The following is a 22,198-nucleotide window of genomic DNA, read 5'->3' as shown; positions in this document are numbered from 1 at the left end:
ATGTCTTTGGATTGTGGGAGGAAACCGAGGCGCCCGGAGGAAACCCCCGCAGACACGGGGAGAACAAGCAAACTCCATGCAGGGAGTACCCTGTGTGTGTGTGTGTGTGTGTGTATATATATATATATATATATATATATATATATATATATATATATATATATATATATATATATATACTGATCAGAAGAATTAAAGGAACACTTTTTAATCAGAGTATAGCATACAGTCAATGAAACTTATGGGATATTAATCTGGGCAGTTAAGTAGCAGAGGGGGTTGTTAATCAGTTTCAGCTGCTGTGGTGTTAATGAAATTAACAACAGATGCACTAGAGGGGCAACAATGAGATGACCCCAAAACAGGAATGGTTTAACAGGTGGAGGCCACTGACATTTTTCCCTCCTCATCTTTTCTGACTGTTTCTTCACTAGTTTTGCATTTGGCTACAGTCAGTATCACTACTGGTAGTATGAGGCGATACCTGGACCCTACAGAGGTTGCACAGGTAGTCCAACTTCTCCAGGATGGCACATCAATACGTGTCATTGCCAGAAGGTTTGCTGTGTCTCCCTGCACAGTCTCAGGGGCATGGAGGAGATTCTAGGAGAAAAGCAGTTACTCTAGGAGAGCTGGAGAGGGCCATAGAAGGTCCATAACCCATCAGCAGGACCAGTATCTGCTCCTTTGGGCAAGGAGGAACAGGATGAGCACTGCCAGAGCCCTACAAAATGACCTCCAGCAGGCCACTGGTGTGAATGTCTCTGACCAAACAACCAGAAAGACTTCATGAGGGTGACCCAAGGGCCCCATGTCCTCTAATGGGCCTTGAGCTCACTGCCCAGCAGCATGCAGCTCGATTGGCATTCGCCATAGAATACCAGAATTGGCAGGTGCACCACTGGTGCCCTGTGCTTTTTACAGATGAGAGCAGGTTCACCCTGAGCACGTGACAGAAGTGAAAGGGTCTGGAGAAGCCATGGAGAACATTATGCTGCCTGTAACATCATTCAGCATGAGCAGTTTGGTGGTGGGTTAATGATTGTCTAGGGAGGCATATCCATGGATGGTCACACAGACTGCTACAGGCTTGACAAAGGCACCTTGGCTGCCATTAGGTATCAGGATGAAATCCTTGGACCCATTGTCAAACCCTATGCTGGTACAGTGGCTCCTGGTGCACGACAATTCCTGGCCTCATGTGGTGAGAGTATGCAGGCAGATCCTGGAGGATGAAGTAATTGATACCATTGACTGGCCACCACACTTTCCTGACCTAAATCCAATAGAACACCTCTGGGACATTATGTTTTGCTCCATCCAATGCCACCAGGTTGCACCTCAGACTGTCCAGGAGCTCAGTGATGCCCTGGTCCAGATCTGGGAGGAGATCCCCCACAACGCCATCTGTCATCTCATTAGAAGCATGCACCAATGTTGTCAGGCATGTATACAAGAACACAGGGGCCATACAAAGTGCTGCATACAATTTTGAGTTGCTGCAATTAAATTTTGGCAAAATGGACTAGCCTGCCACATAATTTTTCACTCTGATTTTTGGGGCGTCTTTGAATTCAGGGCTCTGTAGGTTGATCATTTTCATTTTCATCAAACGATGTGGCATCCTTTCGTTCCTAACACATTACCCAGTCTATATCAGTATACAGTAGATATCCAGGAGGATTTCTTTTTCCAATTGAGATCTGATGCGTTTTTAAAGTGTTCCTTTAATTTTTTGGAGCAGTATATATATATATATATATATATATATATATATATATATACACACACACACAGTAATCCCTCCTCGATCGCGGGGTTGCGTTCCAGAACCCCCCGCGATAGATGAAAATCCGCGAAGTAGAAACCATATGTTTGTGTAGTTATTTTTATATATTTTAAGCCCTTATAAACTCTCCCACACTGTTAACATTATTAGAGCCTTCTAGACATGAAATAACACCCTTTAGTCAAAAGTTGAAACTGTGCTCCATGACAAGACAGAGATGACAGTTCTTTCTCACAATTAAAAGAATGCAAATTGATTTTCTTCTCTTCAGGAGCAGAGAATTTCAGAGAGAAAGAGAGCGCTCGCAAAGAAAAGCAAACAATCAAAAAATCAGTACGTGTGCTTTTAAGTTTGCGAGGAGCGTCAGTATCTTCTAAGCAATCAGCCTCTATGCAAACAGCCCCTCTGGTCACATCTCCTCCATCAGGCGCAGAGAACGACAGAGAGAGAGAGCGAGATTAAAGCAAACCATCAAAAAATCAATAAGTGTGCTTTTGGAAGCACCGTGATAAAGTGGCATTTCTTAGAGGTGCCTCCGTATCCACTAGGCAAACAGCTTCTGTGCAAACAGCACCTCTGCTCACAGCCCCTCCGTCAGGCGCAGAGAATGTCAGAGAGGGTGAGATAGAGGCAGAGACAAGCAAACAATCGAGTACCGCATGGGAAGCATATCTTATAGCATTGAGGAGTTTTAGTTAATATGTGATACATGCTCTGATTGGGTAGCTTCTAAGCCATCCGCCAATAGTGTCCCTTGTATGAAATCAACAGGGCAAACAAACTGAGGAAGCGTGTAACATAAATTAAAAGACCCATTGTCCGCAGAAATCCACGAACCAGCGAAAAATCCGTGATATATATTTAGATGTGCTTACATTTAAAATCCGATGATGGAGTGAAGCCGAAAGTCGAGCCTTGATATAGCGAGGATTACTGTATATATATATATGTATATACAGTATATATATATATATATATATATATATATATATATATACTGTATATATATATATATATATATATACTGTATATATATGTATATATATATATATATATATATACTGTATATATATGTATATGTATATATATATATATATATGTATATATGTATATATGTACAGTGGTGTGAAAAACTATTTGCCCCCTTCCTGATTTCTTATTCTTTTGCATGTTTGTCACACAAAATGTTTCTGATCATCAAACACATTTAACCATTAGTCAAATATAACACAAGTAAACACAAAATACAGTTTTTAAATGATGGTTTTTATTATTTAGGGAGAAAAAAAATCCAAACCTACATGGCCCTGTGTGAAAAAGTAATTGCTCCCTTGTTAAAAAATGACCTAACTGTGGTGTATAACACCTGAGTTCAATTTCTGTAGCCACCCCCAGGCCTGATTACTGCCACACCTGTTTTAATCAAGAAATCACTTAAATAGGAGCTGCCTGACACAGAGAAGTTGACCAAAAGCACCTCAAAAGCTAGACATCATGCCAAGATCCAAAGAAATTCAGGATCAATGAGAACAGAAGTAATTGAGATCTATCAGTCTGGTAAAGGTTATAAAGCCATTTCTAAAGCTTTGGGACTCCAGCGAACCACAGTGAGAGCCATTATCCACAAATGGCAAAAACATGGAACAGTGGTGAACCTTCCCAGGAGTGGCGGCCGACCAAAATTACCCCAAGAGCGCAGAGACGACTCATCCGAGAGGTCACAAAAGACCCCAGGACAACGTCTAAAGAACTGCAGGCCTCACTTGCCTCAATTAAGGTCAGTGTTCACGACTCCATCATAAGAAAGAGACTGGGCAAAAACCGCCTGCATGGCAGATTTCCAAGACGCAAACCACTGTTAAGCAAAAAGAACATTAGGGCTTGTCTCAATTTTGCTAAGAAACATCTCAATGATTGCCAAGACTTTTGGGAAAATATCTTGTGGACTGATGAGACTAAAGTTGAACTTTTTGGAAGGCAAATGTCCCGTTACATCTGGCGTAAAAGGAACACAGCATTTCAGAAAAAGAACATCATACCAACAGTAAAATATGGTGGTGGTAGTGTGATGGTCTGGGGTTGTTTTGCTGCTTCAGGACCTGGAATGCTTGCTGTGATAGATGGAACCATGAATTCTACTGTCTACCAAAAAATCCTGAAGGAGAATGTCCGGCCATCTGTTTGTCAACTCAAGCTGAAGCGATCTTGGGTGCTGCAACAGGACAATGACCCACAACACACCAGCAAATCCACCTCTGAATGGCTGAAGAAAAACAAAACGAAGACTTTGGAGTGGCCTAGTCAAAGTCCTGACCTGAATCCAATTGAGATGCTATGGCATGACCTTAAAAAGGTGGTTCATGCTAGAAAACCCTCAAATAAAGCTGAATTACAACAATTCTGCAAAGATGAGTGGGCCAAAATTCCTCCAGAGCGCTGTAAAAGACTCATTGGAAGTTATCGCAAATGCTTGATTGCAGTTATTGCTGCTAAGGATGGCCCAACCAGTTATTAGGTTCAGGGGGCAATTACTTTTTCACACAGGGCCATGTAGGTTTGGATTTTTTTTTTCTCCCTAAATAATAAAAACCATCATTTAAAAACTGCATTTTGTGTTTACTTGTGTTATATTTGACTAATGGTTAAATGTGTTTGATGATCAGAAACATTTTGTGTGACAAACATGCAAAAGAATAAGAAATCAGGAAGGGGGCAAATAGTTTTTCACACCACTGTATATACCTTTTGGGGTGCGAGCAGCTGTTGCTGGGAGTGCCAGAATCCATCGAGGAAAAAAAATGAAAAACATTTGTACAATATCTTAATTTATCTATCCATTCCTAAATAATTAAATGGGCATGCTATTTCATATCAGTGCAATACTCTGCTTGTTAAAGCGGATGACTCCTGCTCTTACGTGCACTTAGTGCTGCTTTGGTATTATGAACCATCGTATCTGTTCAAGTTCTATTTAAATTTTAAATATAAGTAATTTTTATTTAGTCAACAGAAATATGTTTGGTAAGAATGTAAGTTAAATTTAGTCATCATTGCATTAATTTTTCTTCACCATAGAAATTTAAAGACTAAATTCAACTTACATTGCTACCAAAGATATTTCTGTTGATTAAATAGAACCTACTTATATCCAAATAGAACTTGAAAAGATATATTTTTTTGAATCTGATCGCGCATTTTAGATCGACTTGACGCGCACTATATCGAGCCTGCGAGCTATTGAGCTGTCACCTGCCTTCCTTAATAAGTGACACTCACTTCGCTCTTACTTTTTTACCGTTCATTTAATCATGGCTAGTCACGAAAAAGTTAGAAAATGGAAGAAAGATTATGGCTTTACCAAAACAGTTATTGATGGCGAATAAAGTATCCATTATTTATAAAGCTTCAATTGGTGATCTGTTTTTCTGCGTTAACCTCATATTTTTTCATAGTTCTTCTCAAACCAAGGGGGTGCGAGGGTAAAATGAATCGGGAAGCGTAGATATATATATATTGAATATATTGAAATAGTTTTACTGTCAAATAATGCAAACTGTACGTGGCGTGTTTCGCCCTAATTCTGGGCTCATCAGGCGTACACACTCGCACCCCCTCTCGGGAATCGAACCTCGGACGTCAGCCCTAGAGGCGAGGCCTCTCGTGTTGCGTCACGGCGTGTGGTTCGTTTATTTGACAGTATGTAGATCGGGGTATATATATATCTATACTAATAAAAGGCAAAGCCCTCACTGATTCACTCACTCACTCACTCACTCACTCACTCACTCATCACTTATTCTCCATCTTCCCGTGTAGATAGAAGGCTGAAATTTGGCAGGCTCATTCCTTACAGCTTACTTACAAAAGTTAAGCAGGTATCATTTCGAAATTCTACGCGTAACGGTCATAACGGTCAACAACGTCCGCCATGTTGAACTTTCTTATTCATGGCCCCATCTTCACGAAATTTGGTAGGCGGCTTCCCTGCACTAACCGAAACCAATGTACATACTTATTTTGGTGGTATGACGTCACTGTCAGCCGCCATATTGAACTTTCCAACTTCCCATGTAGGTAGAAGGCTTTAATTTGGTACTTATTTCGGTGGTATGATGCCACTGTTGGCCGCCATATTGAACTTTTCAACAATTACTTATGGGCTCATCTTCAAGAAATTTGGTACGCGGGTTCCCAACGCTAACTGAATCCTACTTACACATATTTAAACGTCCATAGTCTGCAGCTCGGTCACGTGTGAGGCGGCGTTGGGTCCCTGATCCCAACGCCTCCCACATTGTTGGCTGCCTGCCTATATAAGGCCGTCCGTCGCTCCAGTCTCTACATTCCCTTCCTTGCTTCACCACGGGATTCACGTCTCCCTGCTGATAACTACAGCCTTTTTATTTAATCCACGGCTTCTCCGCTGTTTTATTGTTCATTTATTACGATTATAGTTATTGTGTAGGTATTTTAGACTTACTTTACATTGTTCAGGTACCCATTTCCTTTATCATTCCAACCATACCCGCATTAACATGTCTATCGAGGTGATCACCATCGATCAGAGAACTGTCACTTACCGAGTGGTTTCCATGCCCAGAGATGGCACCTACCTTTTCCATTCTCTTTGTTACATATTGCACGGCCATATCAGGCTCACTCTTGATATCTGGAGGAACATTGTGTCTTATGTATTGAATGACTGGGACAGGTTCAAGGTGTGGACTGATGACAGGAGGTACAGGAGATAATTATACTACACAGGAGCATTATAAGAGTGAAATGCTTAAGCCCTTCACCTATGCATCTGCATGTGAATTGATGGCTGCCACTGAATTGTTTGGTTGTCGCTTTCAAGTGTACTGAAATGGCTAAATATTTTACACCTTTCGACAACCGCCAATGCCTCTTAAACATCTTAGATTGACAGGTGACGATTTCAGTAGTGGACACTTTGATATTTATGAATGTTTAAACTCTCAAAAGCTGGATGTGAAGTTATCGATGAAATTGGTTGTATACTTACAACGCTTGACAGATGCAGAATGTCTCTTCAACACAAGTCCTACTAATACTATCGTAATTGAAACAAACCATGAAACTCAAACCGATTATGACAGCAGCAATCCAAGCTGTGAGATCTGAAACAAGATTACTGTTCACATGGCCAACTGTACGTTGCATGCTTAAGAGTAAGCTCAGCGCACAGCTTGGTCATATTACAACCGGAGGGCCGAACTCACAATGTGGTATGCAAAGAGATCCTTAACAAATAATTATTGGTATATTTTCCCTCAGTTTAACACTAGAATTACCAGAGCATACGAAAAAACTTGTAATTCCGTCCCACCTTAAATCGCTTCTTAAATCCCTTCACACCTCTCCGCCAGCGCCCTTTGTCTTCTAAATGTGCTGATAAAGAGAAGCTTGGAGCAGCCGGCTATTCCATCCCCCCACCAATTTAGAACGTGCACAAACTTCTCTCAGCTAATGCCTTGATTGAGTATCTGGGAGTGAAGTGGAGTTTTAGAGTGGAAATAATAGATCGTTGTTTGGAACACACGCATTTCATGTCTGTTTCGCTTCTACAGTAATCTGTGTCAACACATTGTTAAAACAGAAACGTTTTTTTATATTCTAGTAGTAGATGACAAAATGTAGGCATAAACTATATAGTGTATGAAGCCTGAAGTCCAAATAGCAAAGAAACATTTACACAAGAATAACACAATTGCGCTTTTATTCAAAAATATAACTGCAGAAACAAAAAGCCGCCTTAACATGCGACATTGACAGCAGTTTATTGTAACTGCCTACGTAGTTCAATAGAATCTGCCCCCGCTTGGGAATCAAGAGGTCACGAGTTCGATCCTGCACCCCTCCGTTTTGAGAAGTAAACTGCTCTTAGTCTTACAGTACTGTTTTAGAATAAAAGCATACATTTGATTTCAGTCTGTAACAGCCGGTGCAATTTATGATCCTTGTAAAGGTTAGCTTTTTTTTTTTTATTCACTTTTCATTCTCTCAGTCGCGTTCAGAATCAATCCATACAACCCCATCTGACACGTATTTTCACTAAAGACGCGCTATAGCTCTGCAGTGTACCACGATGCATACTAACACCCTACAGACCCCCCAAAGCCCCCCTCTGACCCACCAACCGGGTTCTGATACACAAACGCTGGCGAAGCTGCCTTCTTCGTATCTCACCGTCACTTGATTTTCTTTTTATTCAGTTTTATTGAGTGTTCCTGTCAGTCCCCGCATGTTGCTGTATGCTGTTTCTTTTGTACTCCAGGACATGCAGAGGAAAGAATGGTAAAGAGCAGTAACTTTGGCGCTATATGCAATCATCAGACACTCCCCATCTGCCCGTGTCGTTCAAACACAGGAACCTATATTGGTGTAAAAGTATAACAAAAGTGCACTTTTATTCAAGTGCACTTTTTCCATCGCCTTTTCCTGTAAGAAGCAATGTACACACTTCTCTCTATGCTGTGGTTTCTATTACACACCTGAAAGAAAGAGACAATACAAGTGAAAATATCCAGCATACAGCAACAGTTGACACAGATTACTGTAGAAACGGAACAGACATGAAATGCGTGTGTTCCAAATAACGATCTATTATTTCCACTCTAAGACTCCACTTCACTCCCAGATACTCAATCAAGGCATGAGCTGAGAGAAGTTTGTGCACGTTCTAAATTGGTGGGGGGATGGAATAGCCGGCTGCTCCAAGCTTCTCTTTATCAGCACATTTAGAAAACAAAGGACACTGGCGGAGAGGTGTGAAGGGATTTAAGAAGCGATTTAAGGTGGGACGGAATTACGAGTTTTTTCGTAGGCTCTGGTAATTCTAGTGTTAAAAAGGTTTAATTTTCTTCCTAATAAAAATTTTAAGGCAGTACTTCGCCGCTGCGAAGCGGCGGGTATTTTGCTAGTATATATATATATAAGATAACTCCTGTAGCCACAATAAATGTCTTTATTGAATGGACAAACCAGGGGTGAACAAGTTCCTTTCTACTGCAGCCACAGCCGCAACACACATAAAAAACAACAATAATAACTCATAAACTTGCAATATTATTTAGGAAAATCTCAACATTTTACTAACCAAAAATTTGGATTATTTGTAAACAAAATCCACCCTCCTCTCTTTCCTCAAAAACAGTTCAATTACTCTGTTGTACGGATTATCTCTGCGTTTCAGTTCCATCAATACGTCGCTTTCTATCACCATTGAAGCTAATGCTGAAAGGCGAACCCGCCCTATGGTATTTCTGGCATAAGGTTGAATTTGCTTTAGGTCTGAAAATGTCCGCTCGACAGAAGCAGTGTACACGGGAATGCTCACCGCCAAATATACCAATGTGAACAGCTGCCCCATGCTCTCATTCAGATTTTTCTGATGAAGGAAGTCAAGGAGATCAGGAAATCATCCATGGCATACATTACAGGCAGTTCTGTTTTTAGTTGAGACAGATCAAAAAGCGCTCTGTGGCTCTTGTGTTAAACTGGAGAAGGCTGCATGCGTGAAATTTTTCTTGTATTCCCGAAACTTCTGGCGCTCGAGGAGCGTGACAAACACCAGGTTTTCGTGGTGTTGAAATCTGGTCTGTGTCTGGCAAATAATATTGTCCAGAATCCTACCATGGAGTTGAACGTAGTGCGCGTGACAGTCTTTTGCTCAGAGCATTTGCGGTGCTTTCAGTGGCCTTGTAGAGTTCCTCATATCGGCTTCTATCCAATCATTGGGTCTGAATTCGGTGACTTTGCCGTACGCCTGCTAGAGGGCCCTACTGACACCAACTCAAAATCTGATTGGTTGAAGCAACAGGTTAATCAAAATTTATTCTGTGTTAGAGTGCCTGCACAATGGATTGTGAAAGCCTCTCTGCCTGGCAACAAATGATGGCTGAAATGTGATTGGTTAAATGCTTTAATACGAAACTCCGCCTCCCACGACTATCGAGCTGCAGTCTAATATAGTATATGGACGAAAATACATTCTAGTTATGACCATTACGCATAGAATTTCGAAATAAAACCTGCCCAACGTTTGTAAGTAAGCTGTAAGGAATGAGCCTGCCAAATTTCAGCCTTCTACCTACAAGGGAAATTGGAGAATTAGTGATGAGTGAGTGAGTGAGTCAGTCAGGAAGGCAGTGAGGGCTTTGCCTTTTATTAGTATAGATTCCTTATTATGTCCTTTTTTGATTATTTGATTATTTTATTGTATTGTTGTTACCTATTTTTCTAATTACTGTATGCATTTTATTCTATATTATTTTGGTTTTTGATTATTTATATGTTTGTTGTCCTGTGTTCCTTATATTTTGTGGATGAAATCCCCAAGAGGTGGGTCCCCCAATTTGTGATTTAAACGTCTTTTGTTCTCTTTTACGTATACTCCTTTGACATGAAGGTATTATTTTAGTTAGTAACATGGTCACTTTACAAGTTAAGGCTAATATGGATTTTCTGAAATTAGTATATTTTGTCTTACCTGTGTAACATTATGTTCAAGGGTAGTACACACATTTTTGTTCACCCAGAATAATTTCAGTCCTACCTTTTAATATGGAGGGTTACAACAAACAATAATTCAGATTCAGGTTTTCTTTTCATGTAGAAACACAGGACAGTATGTGCTTTAAATTACATAATGAATTACAGTAGGTTCTTAATGTGTCTCAGTGTTAATTATAGGTAGATACCCGTCCATTGCAGGATACAGGCAGTCCCCGGGTTACGTACGACATAGGGACTGTAGGCTTGTACTTAAGTTGAATTTGTAATCAATCGTCAACATGTCTGATGTACTAACAAGAGACAACTTCCTGCTATGTATGTAATAGTGCAAGCAGGCTTGGTATTGAGAATGAATGGGGGCATCGACAGGTGGTTCATCACCAGCCCACCTGCCTGCAGCGTCCGACCACCGAGAATGAACATGGTGCGGCCAAAGACGGGTAGTGAATCGCCCCCATTCAATAGGCAGCCATCCGATGCACACTACAATCAGAGGTGGGTAGAGTAGCCAAAAATTGTACTCAAGTAAGAGTAGCATTACTTCAAAATAATATTACTCAAATAGAAGCAAAAAGTAGTCATCCAAAAAATTACTCAAGTAAGAGTAAAAAAGTACTACTGAAGTACTGAGTAACTGTTTGATCATAATAAATTATTTATTTTTTAGAAATGTTGTAATAATACAGACAAAAATATAAAATAATGTGCAAAATCTGCTATTTCCAAATAATAAAATAAAAAATGAGTAAAAATAAATAACATCTTTACAAAATAAAGATGCACAAATAGCACAAAGTTCCAAATCTCAGTTTTTCACAAAAAAGCTTTTGAAGCCAATACCTACAGTAGGTAACATGTATGTTTGAACAGTGCAAACTACTTACAGTGACAAGCTATAATGTACACCAGGGGAGCCCAATACATTAATCGAAATCGACCGGTAGATCACAAAGGTAGTGCAGGTAGATCGCGTTGCACTCAAAAAAAATTTTTTTTAAACGTTAGTCAATCATATATCCTTCCTATGGCATTTGCCACTTGATTGACACACAGGGCAGCCAGTCTGAGATCTCTTTTCTTCTAACACACTGGTCATCCTGCACGCACAATCAAACGCGCAAGCTACTGCAAAACTCTGGCTATCTAAGTGATCTAGTTAGCCTTCCAATTTATATTGACTAAAGAAGGGATTTTTAAAAAAAAATTGTTGGTTATGGGCTGGATGTGGAATTGGAAGAGGATTTTTTTCTCTCACAATGTCACATTCGAAGTGCGTTTGTCTGATCTGTTAATCTATCATTGCTATTCCAAAGAAGGGAAATGTGGAAAGGCACTTTCGACCTGTTCATAAAAACTACAAAAACTGACTTCCTTCCAAAAAGCGATCTGAGAAAGAGAAAGGAGAAGGAACTAAAATCACAGTTAATCGGACAGCCGTCATTTTTCACTCGGCTGAATTCAAAAGCAAAGGCAAACACACTGCAGCATCGTTCCAGGTGAGTCACTCGATCATTAAGCATAAGAAGTCCTTCCAAGATGGAGAGATGATAAAAGATACCTTTGTTGAGGCAGACAGCGAGGGAGAAATTCCTGCTGAGATTTCAAGGCCCCTGGCCGGAGAAAAAAGTTTCTCCTTGTCATTAAACATGCAGAATACAATCAACTTAATAACGATCAATGGCCTCTAGACTTGGCAATTTTTTTCCGATCTGACCAACATGTTGAATGAGCTTAATTTACAGTTGCAAGGAAAAGAGAACTCCATGGTCAATATGATTAGCTCAGTTAATGCTTTCAAACGAAAAATACAACATTGATTTGGGGAACATCCAAAACCTCGCGTCTTAGCTGGAGACGCAATGGAAGGCGTGTGCGCAGCTTGACAGCATATGCTACACAGAGCAGATTGAAAATTGTCTGTCAGGCTTTATCTAATGGAAAAAAGTAACAATTCAAGTGTTGCCCAATGTAGCAGAGAAAGAGTAGCGTTTCTTCTTCACAAATGTACTCAAATAAAAGTAAAAAGTATGGTGCAGTAAAACTACTCTTAGAAGTACATTTTTTTTTTAAAGTTACTCAAGTAAATGTAACAGAGTAAATGTAACTTATTACTACCCACTTCTGACTACAATGCTACCCCCCGCTGCCCCGTTCACCCTCAATGGCCTCCGTTCAGCCACAACTGGGTCACCGCTTGCATCATTAACAGTCGCTCACCGAAAACAAACAGGGAGCCATGTGTGGTGGGTGGGCAGTGAAACCGCTTGCTGCCGGTAGCCGCCAGAGGGACACTACACTACGCAAGCAGCGAAATCACCCCCCTCCAGCCTCCATCGAGACACCGCTTGAAGCATTACCAACCGCCCACCAAAAATGAATGGGGCAGCTGTGTATGGTGGGCGGGCAGTGAAACCGCTTGCCACCTGGAACCGTTTTAGGGACACTATACTGCGCAAGCAGCGAAATTGCCCCCCTCTAACCTCCGTCCAGCCACCGCTTGCAGCATTCCCAGGCGGAAGATGACGGAGCGGCAGTTACTGAGGCGCATGCGTTCCAGCTGTGGCCCGTTTGTAAGTCGAACTTCGGATGTCCATAACCTGGGGACTACCTGTATATTGATCCATACAGCAGAAAGCAGAGGCTCTGTTGTCTGTCATGATAGTTACTAAATGTTGCTATTGTTTGATGCATGCACATCTAGATGTGTGCATTATAAATACTTAATTGTTTGTATTATTGTGTTTTTTTTATTTTATTACCAATATCAGTAAACAACTTGTTAGTTTTTTTTATTATTACTTGCAGCTATTTGCTATTTTTTGTGTGGTCACATTTTTAAAAAGACTTTGAGCTGATCTAAGCAGAAATAATCATATTCCTTTGAAGCAATAACTGTGACCTTCTGAGAATTCTTAAAAGATACAGTTTGGATCATGAAGTTATGTTATCCTACAAACATACTTCAGCTTTTGATAAAGTTTAACTTATCACTTCAATAAACACATAAAACAGTATTTGACAGCTATAATAAAATAGAAGACCCAAAAAAACAAAATTAACCTTTGAATGCAAAGAATTGAAAGCAGCTTCTCTCATAACTTCAAAGTTTAACTGATCAAATGACTGAGACAGACAAGAAAAATGAAGATTAAAATTTTATACAACTAAAATTTATTCTAATCATTTTCAAAATGTTACATTTGAATTCTGTTTTACTAGAAGTTAGCACTCAAGACAAGGTTATTTGTGGTTTTTGTGTCCATTTAATCTTTATTAACAAGCAAAGAATGATCTATTAACAAATGAAGAAGATATGTTGATTGCTCTTTCCTCATTCGTTATGTAAAAATCTGAATAATAGCTTACTTTTTGATAAATTCTAGGTAAAATTCATAGTGATTGTGGACTTGTAAGTGAATAAACGTTTAGATTCCTATTTCAGTTTGCTTCTACAAGCTTATGTGAAAGTGGATTTTTGGCTATCACTGCAATGAAAACTCATTATCAAAACAGGCTAAACATAACACCTACATAAAAGCTATGTTTAACAAATCTTACACCAGATATTGATGATTTGTGTCATATAATGGCAGCACATCCTTCTCATTTACATTTATACTTGGAACATGAATCAGTTTTTATTATATCTTTTTCATTTTGGTTCCATGTATACAGTTTTTTTTTGTGTCGGTCTCCGCAGTTCAAAAACAGTTTTCAGAAATGCTGCTCAATGCGATTGTTACTGCCTTCAATATTAGGGAGTGTTGATCATTAGTATTGAAGTTTCTTGATTTTAAAACTATTTAAGTGCTAAAGTTTACTGTTTCTTAAATGTATTAATTCCTTTTGAAAAAGTTCTCTACAAAGAATGCCTCAGAATCTTATCATTATACTTGTGGTTCTCTTTTCTTCACTGTATAGTATTATTTGTTTTGTCGTTTGCTCTTTTATTTTTACAGGTAGCTGGCCGGAAAGGTTTTCCCCATGTAATTTATGCCAGGTTGTGGAGATGGCCAGACCTTCATAAAAATGAACTTAAGCATGTAAAGTTTTGTCAATTTGCCTTCGACCTGAAGTATGACAACGTCTGTGTAAACCCTTACCACTACGAGAGGGTGGTGTCCCCAGGAATTGGTATGGCTTGCTGTCTTCTGCACGTTATCCTTGTAATCTACACATGCTTTATTAACCAATTGTTATCTTTAATGATTTATTGGAGTTAATATTTGACAAAAATCTGTGGATTTAGAAGAAATCTTTTAAATTAGATTTTCAGTATGTTATGTTGTGTACTGTAATTTTTTTGTGAACTGATAATGTGTCAAGTCTTTGAACAATGTTGAATTAATAGTTGATTAGAAATATATTTAACAAATTGCAGTAATATATATAGGCATTTAATTACTTTTTTTTTTTTTATAAGCAGGACTCAGCCTTCAGAACACAGGTATGTAATGTATCTGGGTCTCCTTCCTCCAAAAACTTTAGTTGTTCTTCTTTCCAACCAAATTCATCTGACCTCTCCATTCATATACTATATTATTGTTATGTGAAGTTTCTGATTTCCATTTATACTTGGCTTACTTGTTTTGGTTTATCCCTTTATTAAATGAATACTCAAAAATGATGTTTCTTAAACATTACTCTTCATATATAATTTTTAGTGATGGCCAAGAAAAAATATTAATCTCTGTTTGTAACAAAATTTCAAATATAACAGATGTCTATAGAGATCAGAAAAAAATCCAAGATAAATATTCCATGTTACTCAAGTCCCATAATCCACATGTCAGGTCATCTACAGTAGCTGTATGTTCATAACATGCAAAATGCATGCATTTAATGCTAAAATATTTTAAAATAAATACTTCTGCAAAATTAGAGTAGTGCATTAACAGGAACAAGATTGCAGTTTTAAATTAAATATAGGACTCTTGACCAGTGCAGAGGCAGAGAAATGTGGTCTTCAATTCAGAAGCTCCATCCCGTGTAAGAGTGTTTCTTGTTTGTGCTCTACTTTTATTTTCCAGAAGTATTTATTTAACAGTATTTTAGCAGGATATACATATGTTTTGCATATTGTGAGCATATGACTATATGACCTATCATATGTAGGTTATGCAACTTGAGTAACATGTGATTTTTTTCCTTGGACATTTTTGGTATTGTTTGCTGTTGCCCAGCACATCACTACAAGCTACATGGGGTAAGTAAAATAAAAAATACCATAAATACAATGCAATATGTGTACTTGCTAATTCAGTGTTTTTAAATGCTGTACATATTTGATATGAAGACAAATGGGGCTTATGAAAGCATAATGAACATTCATTGTAAGTGTAAATAATGGCTATTGTCTTCAGTCTAAAAGAGCTGCTAAATATTATTTTTTTCATCCCAGTGATAAATTAATGCATTAGTTAGAATTACTGGGAACTAGCGTGGTATGGTGATGTAGTAGTTAGTGTTGTTACTCAACACTTGGAATAGGACATATAGACTTTGCATGTTCTCCAAGTGTTCAAAGGTTTTTTTAGGTATATTAGACTTTCTCTTATGTCACAAAGATGTTCATGTTAGGATGGTTGACAACTGTCATTTGATCCTCTATTAATGACTAATTTTGTACATGAGTATGCTATGCAGTCGAATTGGCTCCCTACTAGTGGCCTGGGGCCTCATGTATAACGCCGTGCGTAGAACTTGCACTATAACATGGCGTAAGCACAAAAGCCGAAATGTGCTTGCACACAGAAAAATCCAGATGCAGAAATCTGTGCGTACTCCAACTTCCACATTCTTCTGCTACATAAATCCCAATCAGCGTGAAAAGTAACGCTCGTGCACGCGCTTTATGTAACGCCCCAACTCCTCCCAGAATTACGCCTCTTTGAATATGTAAATGAATATAAATCGCCCTTAAGCTCAGCCTTCAGTGAAAAGACAATGGAAAAAGCACAGGGGAAAATATAAGAATTTCAGCGAATACCAAGTGGAGGCAAAGGAAAAACATACTATTTGTTCAAATAAATCGTGGTATAATCAACAAAAGGAAGTTGATCGAGCGACATAGCGTGTTGGAGAAACTTGAAAGCTCACGTAAACAAAATCGCACAGTGCCTGAAATAAAAAAGAAGTCACATATCAAAATCGCCGTGAAAAGGCCAGTTGTAGCACACTGTCTGAGTGTCATATGAAAGCTTATTAGGGTACAGAGAAAATATGGCACACAGTGGGGAAAAAGAACGAAATGTGAACTTCAATCTCGACATTTCCACTTTAATAACGTAGTTTATTTTGTCATTAAAGTAGAACATCATAAACTTCATCTTAAAATCGTTTAATTAACCAGTTTCTCAAATCACATCGTAATTAAAGTAGCACGTTAAATGCTTTGTTTTGTATTTGATCTTCTATGTGCTCTATGTGTATGAATTACTACTTGCTTCTTAAACCGGCTCTCTAACCTCCAACTGGACACAGAATCCATTACATTTGTGATATTACAGCTCTCTGAATAACTAAAATACTGAGATGTATACGTGATATCATTTTTATGATGATAGGAGTTAAAGTACGTTATTAAACATGGCTTTCATGGCGCAGTGATTGTGTGCGACCTTCGATGAAATAATTTATTGCAGCAGTACTCGGGGCGGCTCTAGGCTTGTGGTGGCACTGGACAGAGGAAGAATCAGTGGCTCCTTCACCCGCCAATGTCAGTAAAGTAGCTTATGCAAGGTGGATAGCCACGTCTGTTACAGACACTACATAGCCGCCTCGTGCTCATGACACAAGCATTTAACTTTTGCCGAAATTTGTCGCTGTGTTGTTATTTTCACTTTCTGTTTTATATCTATACTAATAAAAGGCAAAGCCCTCACTGACTCACTCATCACTAATTCTCCAACTTCCCGTGTAGGTAGAAGGTTGAAATTTGGCAGGCTCATTCCTTACAGCTTACTTTCAAAAGTTGGGCAGGTTTCATTTCGAAATTCTATGCGTAATGGTCATAACTAGAATGTATTTTTCTCCATATACTGTAATGGACGTTAGCTCGATGGCCGTGGGGGGGGCGGAGCTGCGTGTGACATCATCACGCCTCCCACGTAATCACGTGAACTGACTGTGACCGCAGTACATAGAAAAGAAGGAAGAGCTCCCAAAGAGCACTGAAGAAAAACACAGAATACTTTATTCGCGAGATACAAGTTTAATGAGAAGACACGAAGTATAAACGAGACTTTGGATCACTTTGTAACAGAGTTAAAATTGCTTTTGCGAGAAACTTTTAAGTGCCGGGTCTTAGCTAACATTAAATAAAGCTGTGGACATCACAACATCACACAAGAGAGCAGCTCACGTGAACTGACTGAACGCAGTATGAGTGATCACTTCCATGCATCAAACCTGTTCAAAAAATGCATTACACAATTGACAAGGTAGGAAAAGAATATGCTCCGAGTTGAGCTCCACACTTAGGCGGTCTTGCGGAAGCAACTTCGTCACGCTGCCACCAAATACTTGCAGAAAAATCCACAAGTTAATACACACGCTGTCTCTAGAGTTTCTCCACACTCAATGTATTCCTCGCATCCCCTTTATACCCTGTGATCTCCCATTTCAATTCAGATGCCTCCAATTTCCAGTAAGGCTCTGCTGCGCGATGACAAGTAATAAGTCTCAGGGACAGACCCTACAAAATGATGCCATTGATTTTAGGCAAGATTGCTTTTCTCCTGGATAACTATACGTTGCATTCTCAAGAGTGAGCTTGCGCAGCTTCTTCATATTACAACCGGAGTGCAGCCAGAAACTTTTAAGTGCCAGGTCTTAGCTAACATTAAATGAAGCCGTGGACATCGCAACATCACACAAGAGAGCAGCTCACGTGAACTGACTGAACACAGTACGAGTGATCACTTCCATGCATCAAACCTGTTCAAAAAACGCATTACACAATTGACAAGGTGATGGCTTTATATGTTGTTCGTTTATAAAACAGCGGAGAAGCTGTGTAAAGGCTGTTTCACAAAAAACCAGCGGAGCGTCTTATATGAGCAGGCAGTCAGCTAAAGAAAAGAATCAATAAATATCTATAATCGTAATAAACAAACAAAAAATAATATACAAGCCGCGGATTAAATAAAGGAAATGGGTACCTGAACAGTAAAGTAAGTCTCGAATAGCTACACAATAACTATAAGAATCGTAATGAACAATAAAACAGTACAGAACCGCGAAGCAAAGAGAAACGATGGCCTTATATGGCTTTCGTTTATAAAGCATCGGAGAAGCTGTGTGAAAGCAGCTACACAAAAAAACAGCAGAGCGCCACACTCTGAATGTATTCCTGGCATCCCCTTTATACCCTCTGATCTCCCATTTCAATTGAAATGCCTCAAATTTCCAGTAAGGCTCTGCTTCGCGATGACAATTAATAAGTCTCAGGGACACACCCTACAAAAGGTTGCCATTGATTTGAGGCAACATTGCTTTCCTCCTGGACAAAACTATACGTTGCATTCTCAAAAGTAATCTCAGTGCACAGCTTGGTCATATTACAACCGGACTGCTGAACTGACAACGTGGTATACAAAGAGATCCTTAACAGATAGTTATTGGTATATTTTCCCTCAGTTTAAAAAGGTTTTCTTTTCTTCTTAATAAAAATTTAAAAGCAGTTCTTCGTCACTGCGAAGCGCGGGAATTTTGCTATATATATATATATATATATGTATATATACATGTATGTATGTGTGTGTGTATATATATGTAGATATGTATATACGTATACTCAGCAAAAAAAGAAACGTCCTCTGACTTTCAACTGTTTTTACTTTCAGTAAACTTAATGTGTAAATATTTGTATGAACACTAAAAGAGTCAACACCATAAGACATAAACTAAAAATGTTTCACAATGTGTCCCTGAATGAAGGGAGGCTCAAAATCAAAAGTACCAGTCAGTATCTGGTGTGGCCACCAGCTGCTTGAAGTACTGCAGTGCATCTCCTCCTCATGGACTGGACCAGATTTGTCAGTTCTTGCTGTGAGATGTTACCCCACTCTTCCACCAAGGCACCTGCAAGTTCCTGGACATTTCTGGTGGGAATGGCCCTAGCCCTCACCCTGCGATCCAACAGGTCCCAGACGTGCTCAATTCCTTCGACGATAAACACAAATCCGTCCATCACCCCTGGTGAGACAAAACCGTGACTCATCAGTGAAGAGCACTTTTTGCCACTCCTGTCTGGTCCAGCGAAGGTGGGTTTGAGCCCATAGGCGGCGTTGTTGCTGGTGATGTCTGGTAAGGACCTGCCTTACAACAGGCCTACAAGCCCTCAATCCAGCCTCTCTCAGCCTATTGCAGACAGTCTGAGCACAGATGGAGGGATTGTGTGTTCCTGGTGTGACTCGGGCAGTTGTTGTGGCCATCCTGTACCTGTCACACAGGTGTGATATTCGGATGTACCGATCCTGTGCAGGTGTTGTTACACGTGGTCTTCCACTGCGAGGATGATCAGCTGTCCTTCCTGTCTCCCTGTCTTAGGCATCTCACAGTGCGGACATGGCAATTTATTGCCCTAGCCACATCAGCAGTCCACATGCCTCCCTGCAGCATGCCTAATGCACGTTCACGCAGATGAGCAGGGACCCTGGGCATCTTTCTTTGGGTGTTTTTCACAGTCGGTAGACAAGTCTCTTTAGTGTCCTGCGTTTTTAGAACTGTGACCTTGAATGCCTACTTTCTTTAAGCTGTTAAGGTCTTAACGACCATTCCACAGGTGCATGTTAATTAATTGATTATGGTTAATTGAACATGCATGGAAAACATTGTTTAAACCCTTTACAATGAAGATCTGTAAAGTTATTTGGATTTTTAAAACATTATTGTTGAAATACACAGTCCTGAAAAAGGGATGTGTCTTTTTTTGCTGAGTATATATGTGTGTGTATATATGTAGATATGTATATGTGTGTATATATATATATATATATATATATATATATATGTAGATCTGTATATATGTGTCTGTGTGTGTGTGTGTGTGTGTATATATATATATATATATATATATATATAAATAATATATGTGTGTATATATATTTATATTTATCTGTATGTATGTATATATGTATGTGTGTATATATGTATATATTTTTGCATATGTAGGTATGTGTATATGTAGCTATTTATTTATGTTTATATGTGTGTGTGTGTGTGTATATATATATATATATATATATATATATATATATATATATATATGACAGCAACACTCATAACAGTGACAAAACAATTACATTGACAATCATGTTACGTTATTTTTAAAATGTTTCCTTTTATTTTTCATAACTTCTTTAACACACTACTTCTACGCGGGTATTTTGCTAGTTCAATATATATTGCCGTAGCCGCCACTGCAGTCCTTGCTTTTCTTTCCCCAAACACCCAATCACCACACAATCAGCTCTGTAATAGAAGTTTAGTCATCTGTAAGCTTAGAGCCTCGATTCTTCAAAACGTTTAAGGAACATTGAAATATCTTCGTAGTACATGTTTATTTATTCTATCCTTCACAACACTCCCAGTGAAGAATATAGTTTATTTAAATGAAGTTACAGTTTTATTTGTATAATATTATAAACATATTTTGCTGCATTTCACCTTAAAAATGATATCGTCATCATATGTAAATACGCGTCCGTACAGGAAAGGCTTTGAAACGTTTTGGCGTAGCCGAGGCAGTGTGTGCTTGACGCTGTATACCGATAATTCTCTTTCCGATCAGCTGCTGCTGTGATTCACACTCAGATACAGTGATATAAATACTCCTAGTGGGGCAGTGAGAGTAATATGGAAAAAGATGATCCGCTGTGGCAACTCCTAACTGGAGGAGCTGAAAGAAGAAGAAGAAAAAGGTGCAGTGAGAGTAACAACGCTAAAGCAGTTATGGTATTTGGAATACTATGGCTATTCCCTGGACCATTATATTGTTACAAGTTAATTACAATCAGATGCGTTACACTAATAAACAATATGCGGTTAGTTTCAGTGTATTTATAAAGCCGTGTCAGGAAAATAATAACCACACAGGAACAGTAGCATTGCTTTGACGCTCGGTGCCGCCAGTCTGCAAAACCGAGCGGAGAACTTCGTCACGACAAGGTATGAGGTACTGTGGAAAAGTGCGTGGCTTTACGCCAAGTGTAGGTTTTATACATCTCGATTTGAACGAGGAAAAGTTCTTACGCAACATTTCTGTGCGTACACACCGTTTACACATGAGGCCCCTGGTTTTTGCCTTGAAGAAAATGCTGCCCAGAGTGGGATTCTGACCATACATTTGATTAATAATTTTGAGTGAAAAAAAAAAATGGATACAGATTGCTTTTGTTGACCAATAAATGGTTATACACTTCTTTGCTATTATAATTCTCTTTTACATTTTAATAAAATAATAATAATTGTCTACATTTACCATGTGTGCATAAATAATGCAAACTAGAGAACTTGTTTTGCATAAGTAGCACAAAGCCAGAATGTGGCTAAAGGCACTACAAAATGGGTTGAAAATCACTAGACTTTCTGATATGCTGGTGTTGGAACTTTGGCTTCTTGTGTGTAATAAAGATGCAATGTTTCCCCGAGTTTCAACATTACATTTGTGTATATGCTTCCATGTAAACTTAATACATACTGGTGAGATGCATCGGTTTCAATAGAACTCTCTTATACTAATTATTCATACATTCATCCATTTTCTAACGAGCTTAATCCAATTTATAGCCTATTCCAGCAGCTTCAGATGCAAGACAGGAAGCAACCTGGATGGAGATTAAAGTCATTGACAGGGTACATTCATGC

At 39.0% G+C, this 22,198-nt stretch overlaps 1 protein-coding gene across 3 annotated transcripts in view; it reads left to right on the top strand.

Moving 5' to 3' along the window:
• The window catches only part of smad10a (SMAD family member 10a), a 138,544-nt gene that overhangs the window by 59,394 nt on the left and 56,952 nt on the right, over positions 1–22,198 (top strand). For 2 of the 3 annotated variants that reach the window (XM_039767637.1, XM_039767622.1), the window contains 2 exons: positions 14,287–14,461; positions 14,751–14,774. In XM_039767637.1, the coding sequence (XP_039623571.1) occupies positions 14,287–14,461; positions 14,751–14,774 (199 nt within the window). The remainder of the gene's footprint in view (positions 1–14,286; positions 14,462–14,750; positions 14,775–22,198) is intronic. The other variant, XM_039767631.1, reaches the window with a different exon arrangement.

Source organism: Polypterus senegalus, chromosome 1 (genome assembly GCF_016835505.1).
Source record: "Polypterus senegalus isolate Bchr_013 chromosome 1, ASM1683550v1, whole genome shotgun sequence".
NCBI classification, from domain to species: domain Eukaryota; kingdom Metazoa; phylum Chordata; class Cladistia; order Polypteriformes; family Polypteridae; genus Polypterus; species Polypterus senegalus.
This window is presented reverse-complemented; position numbering and strand designations above follow the sequence as displayed.